Source organism: Geotrypetes seraphini, chromosome 1, assembly GCF_902459505.1.
Source record: "Geotrypetes seraphini chromosome 1, aGeoSer1.1, whole genome shotgun sequence".
NCBI classification, from domain to species: Eukaryota; Metazoa; Chordata; class Amphibia; order Gymnophiona; family Dermophiidae; genus Geotrypetes; species Geotrypetes seraphini.
Window position 1 is genome coordinate 540,867,396 of NC_047084.1, and position 20,382 is coordinate 540,887,777.

At 46.5% G+C, this 20,382-nt stretch overlaps 1 protein-coding gene across 5 annotated transcripts in view; it reads left to right on the forward strand.

Annotated features, from left to right (window-relative positions):
- Nucleotides 1–20,382, forward strand: part of PJA2 (praja ring finger ubiquitin ligase 2) — a 162,632-nt gene that overhangs the window by 125,838 nt on the left and 16,412 nt on the right. For all 5 annotated transcript variants that reach the window (XM_033929140.1, XM_033929143.1, XM_033929141.1 and 2 more), the window contains 2 exons: nt 12,225–12,339; nt 19,753–19,868. In XM_033929140.1, the coding sequence (XP_033785031.1) occupies nt 12,225–12,339; nt 19,753–19,868 (231 nt within the window). The remainder of the gene's footprint in view (nt 1–12,224; nt 12,340–19,752; nt 19,869–20,382) is intronic.

Consider the following 20,382-nt stretch of genomic DNA (forward strand, 5'->3'; position numbering starts at 1 on the left):
GAGGGAGGGAAAAAAGTTGGACTCATGGAGGGACAGAAAGAGATGTTGATTGGGGAAGGGAATGAGGTCCGGAGGAGAGGAAGTGTGTAGGAGGCAGAAAGAAAAAAACTATTGGATGCACAGTCAGAAGGAAGTGCAACCTGAGACTAATGAAATCACCAGACAACAAAGGTTGGAAAAGCACAGTTACTTACCGTAACAGGTGTTATCCAGGGACAGCAGGCATATATTCTCACATGTGGGTGACGTCATCTACGGAGCCCCGATGCGGAAGCATTTTCAAGCAAACTTGATTGAAGATTTAAGTTTGCTCTGCTGCTCCACGCATGCGTGCCTTCCTGCTCCACTAGGGGGTGCATCCCCTCGTGGTCTCCAGTTCACTTAACTAGCCAAGAAGCCAACCTCGGGGAGGTGGGCGGGTTGTGAGAATATATGCCTGCTGTCCCTGGATAACACCTGTTACGGTAAGTAACTGTGCTTTATCCCAGGACAAGCAGGCATGATATTCTCACATGTGGGTGACCTCCAAGCTAACTGAAAAGGGATGGAGGGAAGTTGGCAATTTAAGCAAATAGATTTCGCAGTACCGATTGGCCGAACCGGCCATCGCTTCTGGACAGTGAGTCCAGACAGTAGTGGGAGGTAAAGGTATGAACCGAAGACCACGTGGCAGCCTTGCAGATTTCCTCAATAGGTGTGGACCTGAGGAACGCTACGGAGGCTGCCATCGCTCGGACTTTGTGTCCCGTTACTCGACCATGTAGCGCGAGACCAGCCTGAGCGTAGCAAAAGGAGATGCAATCGGCCAACCAGTTGGACAAGGTGCGTTTGGAAACTGGGTGGCCTAACCGGTTTGGGTCGAAGGACAAAAACAGTTGTGGGACTTTCCGGTGTGACTGAGTGCGTTGGAGGTAAAAGGCCAACGCTCTCTTGCAGTCAAGAGTGTGGAGCGCCACTTCTCCGGGGTGAGGGTGGGGCTTGGGGAAAGACACAGGTAAGACAATGGACTGATTGAGATGGAAATCAGACACTACTTTAGGTAAGAACTTTGGATGGGTGCGGAGTACCACCTTGTCGTGATGGAATACCATGAAGGGTGGGTCCGCTACCAGAGCTTGTAGCTCACTAACCCGCCGGGCGGACGTGAGCGCGAGTAGGAAAATTACCTTCCAAGTGAGGAATTTTGGATGGCATTTGTCTAGGGGCTCAAATGGAGGTTTTATTAGTTGAGCCAGAACCACGTTAAGGTCCCAAACCACCGGGGGAGGTTTGAGAGGGGGGTGGACGTTCAGCAGACCCTTCATGAAGCGAGAGACTAAGGGATGGAGCGAGAGGGCTTTCCCTTCCAGGGGCTGATGAAAGGCTGCAATCGCACTGAGGTGTACTCGAATGGAGTTGGTCTTTAGGCCGGAATGAGATAATTGAAGTAAATAGTCAAGGACCAGGGGGACGGGGACCGACACCGGGTCCTGGCCGTGGGAGGAGCACCAGGTTGAGAATCTGGTCCACTTTTGGGAGTAGCAGATTCTCGTCGAGGTTTTTCTAGAGGCCTCCAATATCTCCTTGACTGATTGAGACACTGGGAGAGCAGTCAGGGGGAGAGAAACCAAGCATTCAGATGAAGAGATTGAAGATTGGGATGTAACAGTGAACCCTGACCCTGTGATAGTAGAGAGGGAAACAGAGGCAGAGGCAGTGGATCTCTGGCACTGAGTTGAAGTAGAAGGGAAAACCATGGCTGGCGTGGCCAGCGAGGGGCAATCAGGATCAGGGTGGCTTTTACTGTTTTCAGGTGGACAAGCGTCAGCAGTATCAGAGGGAACGGCGGGAACGCGTACAGGAACCTTCCCTCCCAGTCGAGGAGGAAGGCGTCGGCCTCGAGCCGGTCCGGGGAGTATATCCGGGAGCAGAAGAGAGGCAGCTTGTGGTTGTGAGGGGATGCGAACAGATCTATTTGAGGCGTCCCCCACTGTTCGAACACCCCTCGTAGGGTCTGCGAGTGTAGTGACCACTCGTGTGGCTGGAGGAGGCGGCTGAGTCTGTCCGCCAGACAGTTTTGTTCTCCTTGTATGTACACCGCTCGAAGGAAGGTGTTGTTGGAGATTGCCCATTTCCAGAGGCGCAGGGCTTCCCGACAAAGGGACCAAGACCCTGTCCCCCCCTGTTTGTTTACGTAGTACATCGCTACCTGGTTGTCGGTTCGGATGAGAACCACTCGGTCGTGGAGCAGATGTTGAAAGGCTACAGTTGCGAGATAGATGGCCCGAAGCTCTAGCACGTTGATGTGGCAGCGACGGTCTTGTGCTGACCACAACCCTTGGGTGCGTAGGCCGTCCAGATGGGCTCCCCAAGCGTACTCCGACGAGTCCGTGGTGAGTACCTTGCTGTGGGGTGGGGTGCGGAAGAGCAAACCTTTGGAAAGATTTGAAGAGTCGGCCCACCAGCGGAGCGATCGTTGCAATGAAGGAGTCACTTTCACGGGACGGTCGATCGGGTCCCGGTCTTGACGCCATTGGGACGCCAGGGTCCATTGAGGGATTCTCAGATGGAGGCGGGCGAAGGGTGTGACATGGACGGTGGAGGCCATGTGGCCCAGGAGAATCATCATCTGTCGAGCTGATACCGAGGTCAGCAGGGAGATCCTTCGACTCAGACTTACTAACGCCTCTAGGCGCGGAGAGGGGAGGAAGGAACGGAGGCGAACCGTGTCCAGCGTGGCCCCGATGAACTGTAGGGACTTCGAGGGGCGTAGTTGGGATTTTGGGAAGTTTATTTCGAACCCCAGACTTTGTAGGTAGGTAATAGTCTGTTGGGTCGCTGAGATAACCCCTTCCCTGGATGGGGCTTTGATTAGCCAGTCGTCCAGGTAGGGGAATACCTGGAGGCCCTGGGAGCGTAAGGTTGCTGCGACCACCACGAGGCACTTGGTGAAGACCCGAGGTGATGATGCAAGGCCGAAGGGGAGGACTCGGTATTGTAGGTGCCAGTCCCCCACCTGAAAGCGCAAGAACTTGCGGTGGGCGGGGTGCACTGGGACATGTGTGTACGCCTCCTTGAGATCGAGGGAGCAGAGCCAGTCGCCCTCGTCGATCAGGGGGTAGAGTGTCAGTAGGGAGAGCATCCGGAATTTTTCCCGTACCAAAAATTTGTTGAGGCGTCTCAAGTCTAGTATTGGGCGTAGGTCTCCTGTTTTTTTCGGTACCAGGAAGTAACGGGAGTAGACGCCCTTCCCCCGTTGGTCGAGGGGAACCTCCTCCACTGCTCTCAGGCGAAGCAGGTCTCGAGCTTCGGAGAGGAGTAGGGGTAGCTGAGTCCAGTTGGGAGGGCAATTCCTTGGGGGGTTGTCCGGAGGAATTGCTTGAAAGTTGAGAGAGTATCCTGATGAGATCACGCCAAGGACCCATGCGTCCGACGTGACTTGTTCCCAGCGAGGGTAAAAGGCTTTGAGCCGACCCCCGATGGGGAGGAGGCCTGGGACTATGGCGGAGGGGGCCTGCCCCCTTCCGCGTGTCCCGTCAAAAGGACGGGGATGGTTTGGTAGTCGCAGGCGGTTGGGACTTGGGCATGGCCCGGTGGTGGGCTTGCGGGCGCCTGGGTGGGGGCAGCGAGAAGGCAGGGATGGACTTTTGTGGGTAGCGGCGCGGGGGGGCCCTATACGGCCTGGACGTGGGCGTTTTGGGCTTTTGTCGGACCAGGGAGGCGAACGAGCGTTCGTGTTCGGAGAGACGTTTTGTAGCCGCCTCGATAGTGTCATCGAACAGTTCTTTTCCCACGCAGGGGAGGTTAGCCAACCGGTCCTGTAAGTTAGGGTCCATGTCGACCAGGCGCAGCCAAGCTAATCGGCGCATGGCGATAGCAAAGGCTGCCTCTCTGGAGGAGAGTTCGAAGCCATCGTAGGCCGCGTGGAATAGATGAAGGCGCAGGTTAGAGAGGGACTCTAAAAGCAGGCCGAACGTTCCTTGCCGGGAGGCCGGTAGGTCAGTCTCAAAGGCTCTCAATAGTCCAATGAGGTGTTTGAGGTAGGATGTGAAGGTGAAAGTGTAGCTTTGCACCCTAGAGGCCATCATTGCGTTTTGATATAGTCTCCTGCCGAACTTGTCCAGGGTTCGGCCTTCTCGGCCTGGGGGGACCGCTGCTGAGGTCCGGGATGGGTGGGCCTTTTTCAAGGAGGATTCTACCAGCAACGATTGGTGGGAGAGCTGTGGTTGCTCGAATCCCGGATAGGGTACTGTGCGGTACTTGGCCTCCATTTTGGAGGGTACGGCTGTGACCATGTAGGGGGTCTCCAGGTTCCTGAAGAAGGCCTGTTGGAGTACCGGGTTAGGCGGTAAGCGAAGGGACTCTCTGGGCAGTGATGGCATATCCAGCTCCGCCAGGTACTCCTTAGAGTATCTGGAGTCGGACTGGAGGTCTAAGTCCAAGGCGTGGCCCATGTCCTGGACAAAGCGAGTGAAGGATGGGCGAGATGTTCCCGGGGCCCCGTGCGGGGTCGGTGAACGAGACCTTCGTCGGGTGGAGAAGGATGGGGAGGCTTCCCTCGAGTATCGAGGTTCCTGCTCTGATCCATGCTCCGAGGCCGGGGAAGCGCTGCGAGAGTGCTCCAGGGTTGTCGATCTTCGGCGTCTCAAGGAGCCCCTTGGAGACGATGCCGGGGTTCGGGGTACCGATCGATGTCGGATCGGTGACCTTGATCCGGACTCCCTCGGAGAATACCTACGACCTCGGGTGGGGGTCCCGGTCCGAGGGGGGGTTCGGAGGATGCGCGGGTTGGAGAGTGATAACTCAGCCACCCTTAGTGGTCCCGTACGAGGTGTGGGAGAACGGCCTCGTAGAGTCGATGAACCTCGGGCCTTCTTGGAGGTACAGCGGTTCGAGGTTTCTATCGTTTTAGCCCGACGTTTTGCCCCTTGGCGGTTTGCGGAGGGAGAACGTCTCGGGCGACTCGGTGAGGAGTCCGAGGAGGATGGGATGCGGCGAGGATTGCGCGCCTTTCCTCGAGGTTGTTCGATGCGAGGCTCAGGCTGGTCTGGCACATTCGGGATCGAGGTCGAGGCCGATTGAAACTGGGCCATTGCAGCGGACAGCTCCGATGTGATCATCGCTCGGAGTAGGTCCTGGAAGACGGGCACGGACAGCATCGAAGGCATGTCCACTGCCTCGGTGCACTCCACCGGGGGCGACCTCGTATCAGAGTATTCCCGTGTGGTGGAGGCACGGCCCGAAGGCTTGGAAGGGCTTAGCCGGGGCTGTAAGCATGGGGCTTCCGCCATGCGTCGACGTTGTCCCCGAGGCTGGCTTCTTCGATATTACGGAACCTGAAGAGGGAAGAGGGGACTTACCCTGGGCCGAGGCTTTCTGTTGTCCCGAGGACTTCGGAGTTGAGTCTCGAGGCGATGCCGAGGTATCCGGGGCTGAGGTCAAGGCCGAAGCCGGGGCCGACCTCGAGGCCGAGGTGGAGGGTTGGTCCGGGGTGAAGAGGTCCGCCATGCGGGCTTTTCTTCGACGGAGGGCCCGGTTCTGGAAAGTAGCGCACTGGAGGCAGGAGTCGGTTGGATGAGCCGCCCCCAGGCAGAGGATGCACCGGCGATGCGGATCTGTGAGTGAAAGAAGCCGCTCACACCGGGTGCACTTTTTAAAGCCGGTCAAAGGCCGGGACATTAAATCGAAAGTAGCCGCGGCTCGATTAGCCACGCGGCCACGGGGACCCGGAAGCCTCCGGGTCGTCAAAAACGAAGCAGGAATCAAGTTAAAAGGTAAAGAATTCGCGCACAGCGACTTAATCGTGAAAAAACAAGAAAAAATTGCGGTGCTAGAAGGCAGTTGGGGCAGAGCCTGAAAAACACGACTTCTAGGCTCGCGGAAAATTTTGAACTGGAGACCACGAGGGGATGCACCCCCTAGTGGAGCAGGAAGGCACGCATGCGTGGAGCAGCAGAGCAAACTTAAATCTTCAATCAAGTTTGCTTGAAAATGCTTCCGCATCGGGGCTCCGTAGATGACGTCACCCACATGTGAGAATATCATGCCTGCTTGTCCTGGGATAAATGATTTTATTTTCAATTTAGTGATCAAAATGTGTCAGTTTTGAGAATTTAAATCTGCTGCCTATATTTTGCACTATATTTGTCTATTTTTCTATAGTTGTTGCTGAGGTGACATTGCATATTTTAAAGTCATCTGCCATGACCTCTTTGAAAAAAAAGAATATAAATGATGATTAACATTTTCTCTGCGTATGTGTTTTTTTAATTATGGGGTTATTATGTGGTGTTAAGATTATATTGTTTGTCTATGAGAAATGAATGGAAGAAATTGCATTACAAGTAGTACTATTATGGGGGTGGGGTTAGGGGCGAGTCTTGGTTGGGGGTACTCTGGTGATATTTGTTAGACTTAGGGGTACTTGGCTTGAAGAAGTTGAGAAATTGATATACACCAAACAAAAAAAATCATTTTTGTGAAATAAAATTGTACAGCAATCTAAATTTCTATATAAAGCATAGAAGGATGTAATCTGCATGGAGTACAGTTACAACTGTAGCCATATAACTGGGTAAACTAGATGGACTATACTGGTCTTATCTAAACTTAGATTGTAAGCCCACTAGAGACAAAGTACCTGCATATAATATGTACAGTACAGAACTGTGGACAAGCTCTACTAGGTTTATTCTCCATCCTAGGAAAGAAAGTGGCTTTAAGTCTTAACAGCTCATTTTAATGTGCAAATAGAGATTATAGTATAGAAGCTATTAGATTTATTGAGGATATTAGGAATTAAAAGAGAAAAGATAGATTTCAGAAGAATTTGTGTCAGTGTCTTATTGCTAGCCCCTCCTATAGAACTGTTCCTATAGGGAATTTGGTGACTCACTGATACTTATAGTCCCACCCACCTTCCCCATGCCTCGCGTCTGGAGCACAATGAGCACTTTTTTCCTTTAAAAATGCTCATTGCGCAATATGCGACCTAGCTGAAATAGAAGTGCCGGTTAACAATAAAAATGCAATAACAGACAAGGGAAGGATCCCTTTAGACCGGCACTGCCTCAGGATTAAAATTTTTTTTTTTTCAAAACAGACTCCACTGGCTCTCAAAGCCGTATGTCTTGCCGGTATTGGTGGCTTGGCTTAGAGCTGAGGCAACTCTACTAAAATATGGAGAGGTGGAGGAACTCAACTCATGACCCGTCAAGTGTGACACATATAAGAACATAAGACTGTCGGGTCAGACCGGAGGTCCATCGTGCCCGGCAGTCCGCTCACGCGGCGGCCCCTCAGGTCCAGGACCTGATAGTGCTCCTACCCTAAAACTCACATATGCTTTTCGCTTTGGTCCTGTAGAGTAACCTTCTATCTATACCCTGCAATCCCCTTCGCTTTCAGGAAGTCATCCAGTCCCTTTTTGAAACCCATTATTGTACTCTGTCCTATTACCTCCTTTGGAAGTGTGTTCCCTGAGGTCAGGCGGCCCTCCAAACAGGGTCCCCCCAAGCTCTGCCCGGCACAAGGACAAGGAGTGCTATAGAAATTCCAACAGCCCTAAATAAGGGGAGACTGGCACAGCTCACCTTCACCTGCTGAGAGACTGAGCAAAGACTGGTTTCCTAGAGGGGATACAGCTATTTAGTACTACAACCAAAGTTTGCTCTCAGTCTCCACCTGCTAGTCAGAGTGAGCTATTACCCATCAGTGAAGGTTATAACGGTCTGGAGAGTCTAAAAGAAAAAGAATTAGCAGGTAAGAAACTAATTTCTCCTTTCATCCACATATCATACAAATTCAACAAGTAAGATAGGTGCTTACCACCTATAATTAAATTTCACAAAAAGATGCCTCTTCAAAAACTTTTAAAAAACAGTCACATCTTTTTGCCTTCTAATATAAAATGGAATATGATTCCAAGCATCTGGACCAGCACAAGAAAATGCTCCTTCTCTAGTTGCTTGTAACCTTGCCTGCCTTAGGGTAGGGACTTTCAACTCCCTAACTTGAGCTGTGCATAAACTTTGAGATGGTATATATACAAATATACATTCAATCAGGTATTTCAGTGCCATTCCATAGAGACAAAGATATGTTAATAACAATAGTTTAAACCGTATCCTAAATTCAATCTTCAACCAATATGGCCTCACTTAGAACTCGGACACATGATCATATTTCCGAACACCAAACAAAACTCAAATTATCAAGTTTTGAGTAACTTGTAAGGTGTGAATCGCATTCATGAGAACGCCTAACAGCACCAAGTTGTAGTTGTCCAAACAGGACAATACCACTGATTTAAGGACTTACTTAAAATTGGCCCCAGAGGTAAGATTTGAGATTACTCAGCAATCTCAATTTAAAATAAATATTCTTCATTATAGCATGGATGTGAGGCTGGTTTCACATTAACCAAGTAATGTATCTTCCAGCCTTTTTGCCCTCCAGGACAAAGAAGGAAGACACATTCCTGAATTGCCTGAACATCTGAAGAGGTTTTCTTCATTATTTAGAGATGACAAATGAGTTTCGCCTAATGGATCATTCCTGAGTGCAGCACAATGGGGACGGTTGGCATGAAAGGCGACCATTTTTTTTTTTTTTTAAATTTTATTTTAGAAAATTTTACATTATTTAACAAACATATCATCTTATACAGAAAGTGCAATTAAGAAAACATAATATTGAACATAACATTAAAATTACTTTCTATCCAAAAAAAATAATTCTCAACTTAATCACACACTAGTCCTCAAAATTAGGATCCAAGACTTAAGAAACGGAGTGATTTAAAGGTACAAAATAACAACCAAACGAAATCACATTATCTGATGCTAAAAAGGAGCTAATTATTCCTTGGATGCTGATTTTTCTCCATTCCCAAGGTGCTTCGTGGAGAGGAAGACTATCAAATGAGCTGGTTCAAAAAACACATATTTCAAAAGTATGATACCTTACTACACATTTACAAGGATATCTAAGGAAAAATAAACCCCCAATCTGGGTCACACCAGGTTTCAACATTAGAAATTCCCTTCTTCTCTTTTGAGTCTCTTTAGAGACATCCGGAAAAATTTGAATATGGAAACCCAGGAAATCTCTGGTTCTATTTTTAAAGAAAAGTTTGAGGATCCAGTCTTTATCTGGAGCCAGAGCTACAGTCAGTAAGAGAGTGGCTGAAATAGCCACCTCTCTGTCCGACTGTTCTAATAATGCAGAAACATCCAGAGAACTTTCCTGGGGTTTTCCAATTACATCTTTCTTCTGAACATCCTGAGTCTTTATAGGTAAATAATACACTCTTGTCAATGGTGGTAATGAGTTCTCAGGAATTTTAAGTATTTCCAGAAAGTAACGCTTTATCATGTCTCTTGGGGAAATTGATGAGATCTTTGGAAAATTAATTAAACATAAATTATTAATCCGGGAATTGTTTTCAAGTACTTCCAATTTTCTCCTCATTATCAAGTTATCTTTTACCAATAAGTCATGATTACTTTTTATCATTTTTATGTCCTTATCTTCTTGGGTATCAGATTTCAATATTTCTATATCTTTTTTCAAATTCTTAATAACTTCTTTCTGGTCTTTAAGTTCTTTATCTAAATTTTTAATTTGAGGATTCAGAGAATTACCCAAAGCCACAACTAACTCCCAGAGCGAGTCTAAAGTAACTTCTGGGGGCTTAACATGAACAAAAGGAATTATTGGTGTAGTTAAAGTTAGTTCAGATGTCTGGTCTACCTTTTCAGTGCCCTGTTCCTCCATAGCACGAGTTGTCCCAGTCGCTGGTTTCTCCAGAGGGAGCAAGTCCCTCTGAGTTGTTTCCTGCGGCAAGCCCTCCGACATACTGGCCTCTCGAGAGGAGAACACTGCCTCATCTGACGTGCTCTCCTCTCACGGTGAGCTAGCTCCCAGCGGCAACGGCTGGAGGGGAGGCGTCCTGACGTCGGGGCTCAGTGTCACGTCTAGCCCATGGGATATCGTCGAAGCACTCCTCTCTACCGACGCTTCCAGCGGGCGATTCCCCGAACCGGCTTGCACATCTAAAGATGTCTTCAATTGTTGAAACTGTGGGTCTCGAGCACTGGGAGGCACCACCAACACTCCTGCCCCTTCTTTTCGGCATATTCAAGAGGTAAGGAAGACAATCTCAGGCGTCCTTCCAGCATCAGACAGCAGCAGCCATCTTGGATCAGAGCCTATACCATCGAAAGGCGACCATTTCAAGATAGATTCGACTGGCAATTTCTTCAGACTATATCAGGAGCAGAAAACAGTCTCCTGTGGGAATAAAGGCACACTCTACTACAATACAATACAACATTTATTTGCATACCGCATATACCTCAACAAAGTTCATTGTGGTTTAAAATCAGTAAGAAATGGAGACAGTGTCCACAATTACAATCTTAAAATCAACATTAAATTTGCTACTACTTTAACATATGCTCATTAAATTTTCAGAGCCTTCTTAAAACTTTTTATAATTATTACCAGAAATTACTGTATTTTTCACTCAATAAGATGCACCTGACCATAAGACGCACCCTAGATTTAGAGGAGGAAAAACCAAGAAAAACATATTCTGAACCAAATTGTGCCTCTGAATCCAGCCCCCTAGAAAAATAGACAAATATACTGCAGCACACAGATTTTGATCACTAAATTGAAAACCTACCTTTGTTGTCTGGTGATTTCTGGCTGCACTAGATAGTTCTTTCTTTTTCTTTCTTTTCTTCCTTACTTCCTCAGGCCCAACAATTGTCTCTTTGTATTCCCTCCTTCCCTTCCTCCTTCCTTCCTTTGTCCTGAGTTCTTTCCCCCTCTCCCTCACTGCCTTCCAGTCTTTGTCCTTCCTCCCTCCCACACCGAAGCCTGTCAGCCTTCCTCCTTGCCATGCCGATTCCTCCTCCCTGGTCCACAACTTGCCCATTGCTGCCGCAACTCCATGAAACCTGCCTTCCTTCCTACCATGACGATTCTTTCTCCCTGTTCCACCAACAGGCACTGCCACCACTGCAGAACGACCTCTACGAGCTCCACCACCCCTCGCTCCCCTGGAAATAGACTTTTTAGCAGGCACCATAAGGAGCACAAAAAACTCCTTCACCAAACCCTAGTAAACCCCAGCCTACCAACACCCCACTACCCCAAATAACCAGAGGCTCACCTCCCAAGCCATGCCCCACCAGTGCCACTAGCACACCCGCACCAAGCTACACCCCCCCCCCCACTGAACACACCCACCCCTGAAACTGCCACAGGAACGATCCTCAAGGCCCCACCGCAGGAACTGCAGCACTGCCATCTCAGGAGCCCGACGATCCCGCCACGGAAGACCAAAAAGCCTGCTTCTCTGACCAAAACGAGGATCCTGCCTCCTGCACTCCTGGACTGCAGCATACACCCGACACTGCTGCCGACATGCAAACGGAAACGGATCGTACACGGTTTGGAGGTTTAGTGAATTTGGGCCTTACTGAGGTTTAGATTCAAAAAGTCTGACTGTATTCAAGTCTTTATCAATCTAATTCTCAATTAAATTTGGTCAATTGGGTGTTAGATAACTTTTGGACTCCTTTTACAAAGCTGCAGTGACCAGTGAAGTAAATGTTTCAACGCTCATAGGAATTCTATGAGCATTTACCTCGCCAGCCTGAAACCTCTACCAGAGCTTTGTAAAAGCCAGCGTTTGTTTCTTAAATAATTTTAAATGAATGAAGTAACGTATAAACTGTGACTACCGTAATACAGTATTATATTTTGTTTGAAGATCAGAAACCATTTCATTTTGATACATGCAATAATAGGGGAAAAAAGGAGGGAGGAAAAACTTTCACATTACTATGACATAGAGCGTTGAGGACTGCAAAAAGGTATTTTGTTTGTTTTTTAAATAAAATTTCTCAGCATTTTTACTGAGAATTGTCTAACAGTATTGTTTTCCAGGGGCATTTCTTCCAAAATGCTAACATATCTGCTTCATATGGGAAAACATTTATAGATAGTGAAGGGCGGAGGCAGATTATATTTATTTTGATGGCTTACTATGTCAGTGCATTAGAACACAAATGAGAGCATTAAATCTAGCACTGTTAGTTTTCACATGACCTTTTTCAATTATTTAACTGGGTAATAAAATAAGAATATTCCTTTAAGACAACAGAAGAAATAAAGGGTAATTTTACAAGTCTTTCTGTCACTGAGTAAAGTTTAATACCTGTTTTTTTTAGACTGCTCTGGCTCATTTAGAATCCCTTGCAGTTGACGTGGAACAGGCTCATCCCCCAGCCAGTAAAGAAAGCATAGACAGTCTCCCACAGATCATCATTGCTGACGATCACAATGGTAAGAAAAAAAATACAAAGGAATCACTAAAATGTAAAATACTTAAACAACTAATATCTCAGCCTATTTTTATTATTTTTTTTTAACCAATAGGAATTTGATTTGTTAAGCAGTAAGGTATGTCCATTTTTAATTACTGTATTTTTTGCTCCATAAGATACACCTGACCATAAGACACACCCTAGATTTAGAGGAGAACAAACCAAGAAAAAAATATTCTGAACCAAATTGGCTGGCCCGGACCTTCTCTCCGACGTCAGAATTGATGTCGGAGAGAAGGCTTGTGAACCCGATTGCATGCCGCTGGCCCTTCACTTCCTTTCCTGCGGCGGCAAGCAGGTAAGAGAGCGGCGAGCAGCACCAGCAGCAGCGGGGGATGGAGGGCCATGAGCAGCAGCAGAACGCTGGGGGGGGGGGCAGAGGTGTATTCGCTCCATAAGATGCATCCCCTTTTCTACCCCCTTTCTTTGGGTGGAAAAAGTGCATCTTATGGAGTGAAAAATACAGTATCTCTTATGAAATAGCATTTTGAAATATACAGTCATGTGAAAAAATTAGGACACACCATGAAATATTCATTTTTTTTTCTTAAGAAATGTTCACATATCGATGTCAAATCTTTTTTTATTTATCTCTGGAAAAGAAAGTGATGTAATTGCAGGTAAACAAGAAACATTTTCCTTGATTTACTCATGAAACAAAAGATATCCACAAAAATGTGTATTATAACTGTATAATAAATTATGCTCCCACTTAAAGTGGCTCAAATCACACACAGGTGTATCACATCAGGTGCACATGATTAGAACATCGTTACTCAGCATTTTGAAGGAGGTTTGCCTTACTTAAACCTTAGACATTTAGGGCTCCTTTTACTAAGCTGCGATAGTGATTTTAGCGCGTGCTAAATTTCCCCGCGCACTAGACGCTAACACCAGCATTAGTTCTAGCTGTGTAGCACGGGTTTAGCGCACGCTAAAATTTGTGCGCTAAAAACACTATCGCAGCTTAGTAAAAGGAGCCCTTTGTTTGAGGTGCTCACGATTGCTGTGGTGAAAGTGAACACTATGGTGAGATCAAAAGAGCTGTCTGAGGCCTTCAGAAAGAAGATGTAGCAGCTTATAAGTCTGGTAAGGGATTTAAAAAGATCTTGAAAGAATTTGACATTAGCCATTCCATGGTCTGGAAAATAGTGTACAAGTGGAGGACTTTCCAAACAACTGCCAACATACCCAGGTCTGGCTGTCTAAGCAAGTTGACCTCCAGATTAGACCGCAAGATGCTAAAAGAAGTTTTCAAAAACCCTAAAATGTCATCACGAGACCTACAGCAGGCTGTTGCTACTGTTGATGCAAAAGTGCATGCCTCTACAATCAGAAAGACTGCACAAATTTAACTTGCATGGGAGGTGTGCAAGGAGGAAACTAGAGAATGACACGGGGACCGTTTACCGCGGTAAACTGCGGGTCACTGCAGTAAATCCACAGGAATGGAGACATTTGCAACTGGTTTACCGCGGGAATGGGGGCAAGACCTTTTACCGGTCCGTGTGAGTGATGAAAAGTCTTACTCCTGTGGTAAAAAAAATTGCACGTGTCAGACTCGGCATCTTCTCCCCAGCTCCTCTTGCGCCTATTTTACCTTCAGGAGCCAGCCATGCCACGATGAAGACAGAAGGAACCTAAAACCAAAGCCTGAGACCAATGTGATTTGAAGAATAAAATTACCAGACAACAAAAAGAAGAAAAATAAATTTATTTTATATTTTGTGATTAGAATATTTCAGATTTGAAATACAGTATAATCCCGTTATAATGGACTTTAAGGGACCTGGAAAAACAGTCTGTTATATCCAGAGCTGCATTTTTTAAAAACTTTATTTAGGGCAACTTGAAACAACATAAATCGATGAACAACAGTCATTGCATAAGCATATCAGCAACATTAATAACAAAACTCAGCAAAATATTGGTATGGCACGAAATGATTGCAAACCAGAACACTGTACTGGAAAGAAAAACATTCTGTCATTTTTTTTCTGGGCTGCATTTTGATACTATATCACCGGGAAGCCATGTGCCTTGTAGGCAGAGCCTGCATGTCCTTTATAGCCAAATAAAACTACAGCTAAAAGCGGCTCTGGGGACCAAAATAGTTGTCCGGTATATCTGAAAGTCTGTTATATGCGAGTCCGCTATATCCGATGATTTTCTGTATATTTATAATGGCGCTCGGCCGGGACCAGCGGGCCTCGTCCGCTATATGCAAGGTTCCGTTATAAGCAAGTCCGATATAACGGGATTATACTGTATGTATCCTGCTAGAGCTGGTATTAGACATAACTGGGGACCGCAAAGTCCAGGCTGTGCTTCTTTAGCTTCCAGCTGGCTTAGGACTCTCTGACCAGGGGGCAATTGCCCTAGTTGCACTCCCTTAACATTATTCTTGCCATGTGTGACTAAAGTATTCTGTTAACTTGATTTTTCTGTGTAGCATTCTGTAGTAATTTGGTTTGTTCAGTTTTCACAATAGTGAAGGGGATATTTGTAAAAGGGAGGGGGAGATGGGTTTTGTTGAACCTTGCTCTGTTTTATTTGTTTTTATAAAATGACAATTGTCAGAGGAGAAGCTTCCACACACACACATGCGACTGCAGGACGGCACCGGCAGGCTTCGATCTCGCTGAGGCTATTTTTCCGTTTATGTCCCGGCCGACCACAGGCTTCAAGAAATGTATCCGTTGTCAGCGTGCGATCTCCCTCACTGACCCACATAGGTGGTGTGTTCAGTGTTTAGGACCTGACCATCGTCCAGAGTCGTGTGCCCAATGTGCTACCCTTCAACCTCAAGCCATTAAGCGTCGTCAAGTTCAGGTGGAGAAAATCTTTGGCGGTATGGATCCACTAACCCTGGTCTCGACCTCAAAATCGGTCAAGTCTCTTACAGGGGTTCCGCCTTCTGCCTTGACCTTGACCTTAGAAAAATCTTCCTCGTTTGGAAAGTCCTTGTCCTCGAGCAAATATGTTAAGTCTTCTCCTGAGGAGTTGCTTTCCTCGCTGTCTCCCTCAGGTCAGGTAGCTCAGCAGTCTGTTCCAACAATGGTTCTGAAGCTGCCCAAGAAGCATGTCTCCAAACCGAAGAGTCATTCTTCCTCCTCTTCCTCGGAGACTACAGCCACACCAAATGTGCCAGATCCTCAAGTCTCGGTATCACATTTGCAGGCTATGATCCAGACCATTATGGCTCAGGAGTTTGGTAGTCTGCTTGCCAAACATACTCCTGCCTCGACTCTGCTTCCTGCAGTCCAGCCTGAGCACTCAGCAGTATCACAAGGAGTCGAGTCCTTGAGAGTGCTTCAAGAGGATTCTACACACACTATGCAAGAAGTCCAGTCTTTACAAGTGTCTTGTCTGGATCTCTACGTATTCTATCCAAGGAGCCAAGTCCTTGCGAGTGCCTCGAGATAACTCGACACAAGGATTGGGGTCTCGATTCTATCTCCACACTCCAGCCCTCCCTCCTCGCATAAGACTTCGCCCTTTCTGAGGCATAGGGCGAGGACTCAACATTCCTCTCAGTGGGACCTGCCTGGTTTGAGGCACAATTCCCCACATCAGTCGAGGCATCCATCGAGGTGCAGGTCCTCTTCTCGGACAGGCCTCGCTTCTCCAGGCCTCGAGACTCTTTGAGGCCTCCAACTCCGAAGTCGAGGACACCACCTCCAGAGCCTTACCACTATGCTGCTTTTCCTGCGAGGGATTCTATTCACTCTCTCAGTGAGTCTATACCTGCATATTCAGACCTCGGTATAAGAACTCCAGAGAAGCTTCACCTTCATTCTCTGCTTTGCGAGGTGCCTCAAGGTCACCTTTCCTCGGAGCAGATATCTTTTTCTTCATTTCTACGTCAAATGAGTAAGGATTTCAATATGACTTTGATCTCTGATTCCAAATACTCTACGGAGATTTGGAGGAAATGGATATGCCTCATCCTCCTGCGGAGTCTCTTAAATTGCCTATCAATAGACTTCTTTCTCAAACCTTCAAGCAGAATCTTGAACCACCTTATTCCATTCCTGCTGTGCCAGGAAAGCTGGAATCTCATTACAGGATGATCCACTGCAAGGGCTTCGAGAAATCTCAGTTATCCCATCAGTCCCTTCTCGTGGAGTCTTCTCTGAAAAGGACCAATCCTGCCAAGGTTTATGCCGCTGTCCCTCCTGGAAGAGAGGGCAGGACCATGGACAAATTTGGTCGTCGCCTGTATCAATATTCTCTTGTGGCAACTAGAGTTTTGAATTACAGTTTTGTTTTCACGTCTTATTTCAAGCATTTGCCTGATTTTTTTTTCACATATATTCCTCAACATTGTCTTCTAGAGTTTCAACATGTGACTACCACTCTGGCTCAACTCCGCATGCATCTTCTTCAGTCTTCCTATGATGCATTTGGAACTTTCCTCGAGGGTCACTGCCTTCTCAGTAGCAATGCACCGGCTTGCCTGGCTTCGCATTGTAGACATGGACCCCAATTTTCAAGATCGTCTGGCCAACATCCCTTGTCAGGGCAATGAATTGTTTGATGACTCCATCGAGGCAGCTACTAAACGATTGTCTGAGCATGAGAAATCATTTGTTTCCATCATTCAACCTAAACCTAAGCCTTCCACCTCTAAAGGCTTCAGGCCTCTTCCATCTTACCAGAGGTGTCAGAGAGCAGCTCCTTATACACGAGTACCTCCTAAGAAACAACCATAACAGCAACAACAAAGGCAGCAAAAACCTCAGACTCCTGCTGTGCCTAAGGCCTCTCAACCTTTTTGACCATCTGATACAGAACATAACCTCCCATCGTTCTGCCTCTGTCCTCTCCGCTTCCCATTGGAGGTCATCTCCATCATTTTTACCAGCGCTGGGAGATCATTACATCAAACCTCTGGGTGCTGTCTGTCCTCAAGGAACGATACTCTCTTCATTACCTCCAGATTCCACCAGATCTTCCTCCAAGAGAGTTTCCTTCCAATTCATCGCAGACCACTCTTCTTCTTCAGCAAGCTCAAGCTCTGCTTCATCTCAAGCTCTGCTTCATCGAGGAAGTTCCCTTGGAACAGCAGAGCTGGGAGTTTTACTCCCTTTACTTCCTAGTTCCGAAGAAGACGGACAATCTACACCCTATCTTGGATCTCAGAGCGCTCAACAAATTTTTAGTCAAAGAAAAATTCTGAATGTTGTCTCTGGCATCCTTATAGTAACATAGTAGATGAAGGCAGATAAATATCCCCTTTTAGATCAGAACAATTGGTTATGTTCTCTAGATCAGTGGTTCTGGAGGACCACCAGCCAGTCAGGTTTTAGGGATAGCTCTAATGTTTTCTAAAACTAAGGTAAGAGGGGGCCTCGTATCATTTGGGCAAGCCAAGGGTTCAGCTTAGCCGCCTGGTAAGCAAAGGTTTTGTCGAGAAATCTATTGAAAATTATGTCACTTCAATAGATTTCTCGACAAAACCTTTGCTTACCAGGCGGCTAAGCTGAACCCTTGGCTTGCCCAAATGATACTCGAGGCCCCCTCTTACCTTAGTTTTAGAAAATTTCTCAAAACGCACCTCTTCCGCGAACAGGGCTTTTAATCCCCCTTGCCCCCTGCTTCTCCCCTTTCCCACTCTCCCCCGTTCCTTCTGCTCCCTCTCATCCCCCCCCCTCTCCACACTTGGTCTCACTCTCGTTATTGCTTACCAACCCTACCTTCTGTCTTACCGCTACCTCTGCTAAATCTCAGTTATAGAGTTCCCCACACCCCCCTCTTCATTGCCTGTAATTTTGTTAAAAATTTTGTAAATCCGTGTGTCACCGCGGACCGTAATTAATGAATGTGAACCGCCTAGAACTTTTTGGGTATGGCGGTATACAAGAATAAAATTATTATTATTATTAATGAATATGCAGGGAGCAGATTTGAATGCCTGTCACCTCCATTATATGCAAATCTCTCTCATGCATATTCATTTGGGCTATCCCCAAAACCCGACTGGCTGGTGGTCCTCCAGGACAGTGTTGGGAACCACTGCTCTAGATCTCAAAGAGGCTTACACTCACATTCCCATTTATCCAGCCTCTCGACAGTTCCTCAGATTTCGGGTGGAAAATCTGCATTTCCAATACAGAGTGCTACCCTTCGGCCTGGCATCATCTCCAAAAGTATTCACCAAGTGCCTAGTTGTAGTAGCAGCAGCTCTGCAAAACCATGGTCTACAGGTGTTCCCGTATCTGGACGACTGGCTCACCCAAGATTCAACATCTCAAGGGGTTATTGTAGCGACCCAACGGCCTATTTGGTTCCTCCAAAGTTTGGGGTTCAAAATCAACTTTCCCAAATCCCAGCTACAGCCCTCTCAAACTCTACAGTTCATTGGAGCTGTCCTGGACACTGTACAACTCAGAGCATTCCTTCCTCGTCAACGTCAGGATACTCTTTTTCAGCTCTGCCACAAAGTGTCTTCCCTCTCTTCGATTTCAGCAAGACACATGATGGTTCTTCTAGAACGAATGGCTTCTACCGTTCACATAACTCCTTTTGCCAGACTTCACCTCAGAATCCCTCAGTGGACCCTGGCATCTCAGTGGGCTCAGGCTTTTGACCCACTCTCTCAACACATCAGAGTGACTTCTTCGTTGAGAAAGTCTCTCCACTGGTGGATGCTCTCTTCCAATCTCTCCAGAGGTTTACTGTTTCAAACGCCCCCTCATCAAAAGGTCTTCATGACAGATTCTTCAGGCACTGGCACCTCCTGTGGGTTGGTGCTGCGTGCCGGTGCCAGATGGGGGTAAGACTTCAGTTTGTGGGGGCGATGCCGGTTAGCAGAGGGTGGCGTTTATGGGCGGGGGTTCGATGCCTGTTTGCGGGCGGGGACACTCGCAAATCGAGTCAAGCTCGTCTTGCAAAATACGCGTTCATTTAGAACAGTCACTACACTCCTGCAGCGTCAGAGAGAACTATCGGCTCAGTTGTGATGTGTGTATACTGTTTGTACTTGTATTGCAAGACATTGCTTGTATATCAAGTTAAAATTTAATCAAATGTTTTGCTTGTCTTGCAAAACACTTCCAAACCAAGTTACTTGCAATCCAAGTTTTTACTGTATAAAGCTTTATCAGAGGGGATTGAGATTGTAAAAAAAATGAAAATGGATTGAAGAAATATGAATTGTAGAAGACTAATTTTTAAATCTTGAAATCAAATATCCAGTTTATTTGCTGAAACTCAAGTTTTTACTTAACCAAGCAGCTTTCCCTGGATGCAGTCTGCAACATGTTGCAGTTGATGTATATTTCTGTTTAAATTTGAAACAAATCACCGTGTAAGTCGCACAGAGGTGCTATGATATAAACAGATTTGATTTATATTCCTAAACCTGTAGGTCAGGAGCAGTGCTGTGCCATATGCTGCAGTGAGTACGTGAAAGATGAAATAATTACAGAACTTCCCTGCCGCCATCTCTTTCATAAACCTTGTGTGACACTCTGGTTACAAAAGGTAAGCCCTACTTTTATTTGCCTTTTTGTACTTTTAAAGCATAACAGTTTAAAACAGAATAATGTATGGTAAAATGAGGTTGGCAATGAAGTATCCGCTTTATTACTTTGCAGTCTCTCTTTATAGTTCTTTCTAACAAAAAATCCTTTTGTCAAGACTACCAATGGAATAATGAAAACAAGGGTTTCTTTTTTTCTTTCCAACCCAATTTATTTATTTGTACTTTCTATACTACCTTTATTGAATGTTGGAATAAATTAAATACAATGAAAGTTGGAAAGAATTAAATACAAAAGGGGTCAATAATATCTGTCTGTCTAGGGGCAAACAGTGAAATGTATCAATTAGGGAATTTCTCCTTTCAAATTCCTCTCCCTGTTTTCTACCTTCCCAAACTCCACACCCCTGAAAACTGCCCATCACTCCATAAATTGTCCCTGCCCACCAAAATTACCCTCCCAATTATCCCACTATCTGCAAAATGACCCACCTCCCAAAAATTAACTCTGTAAAC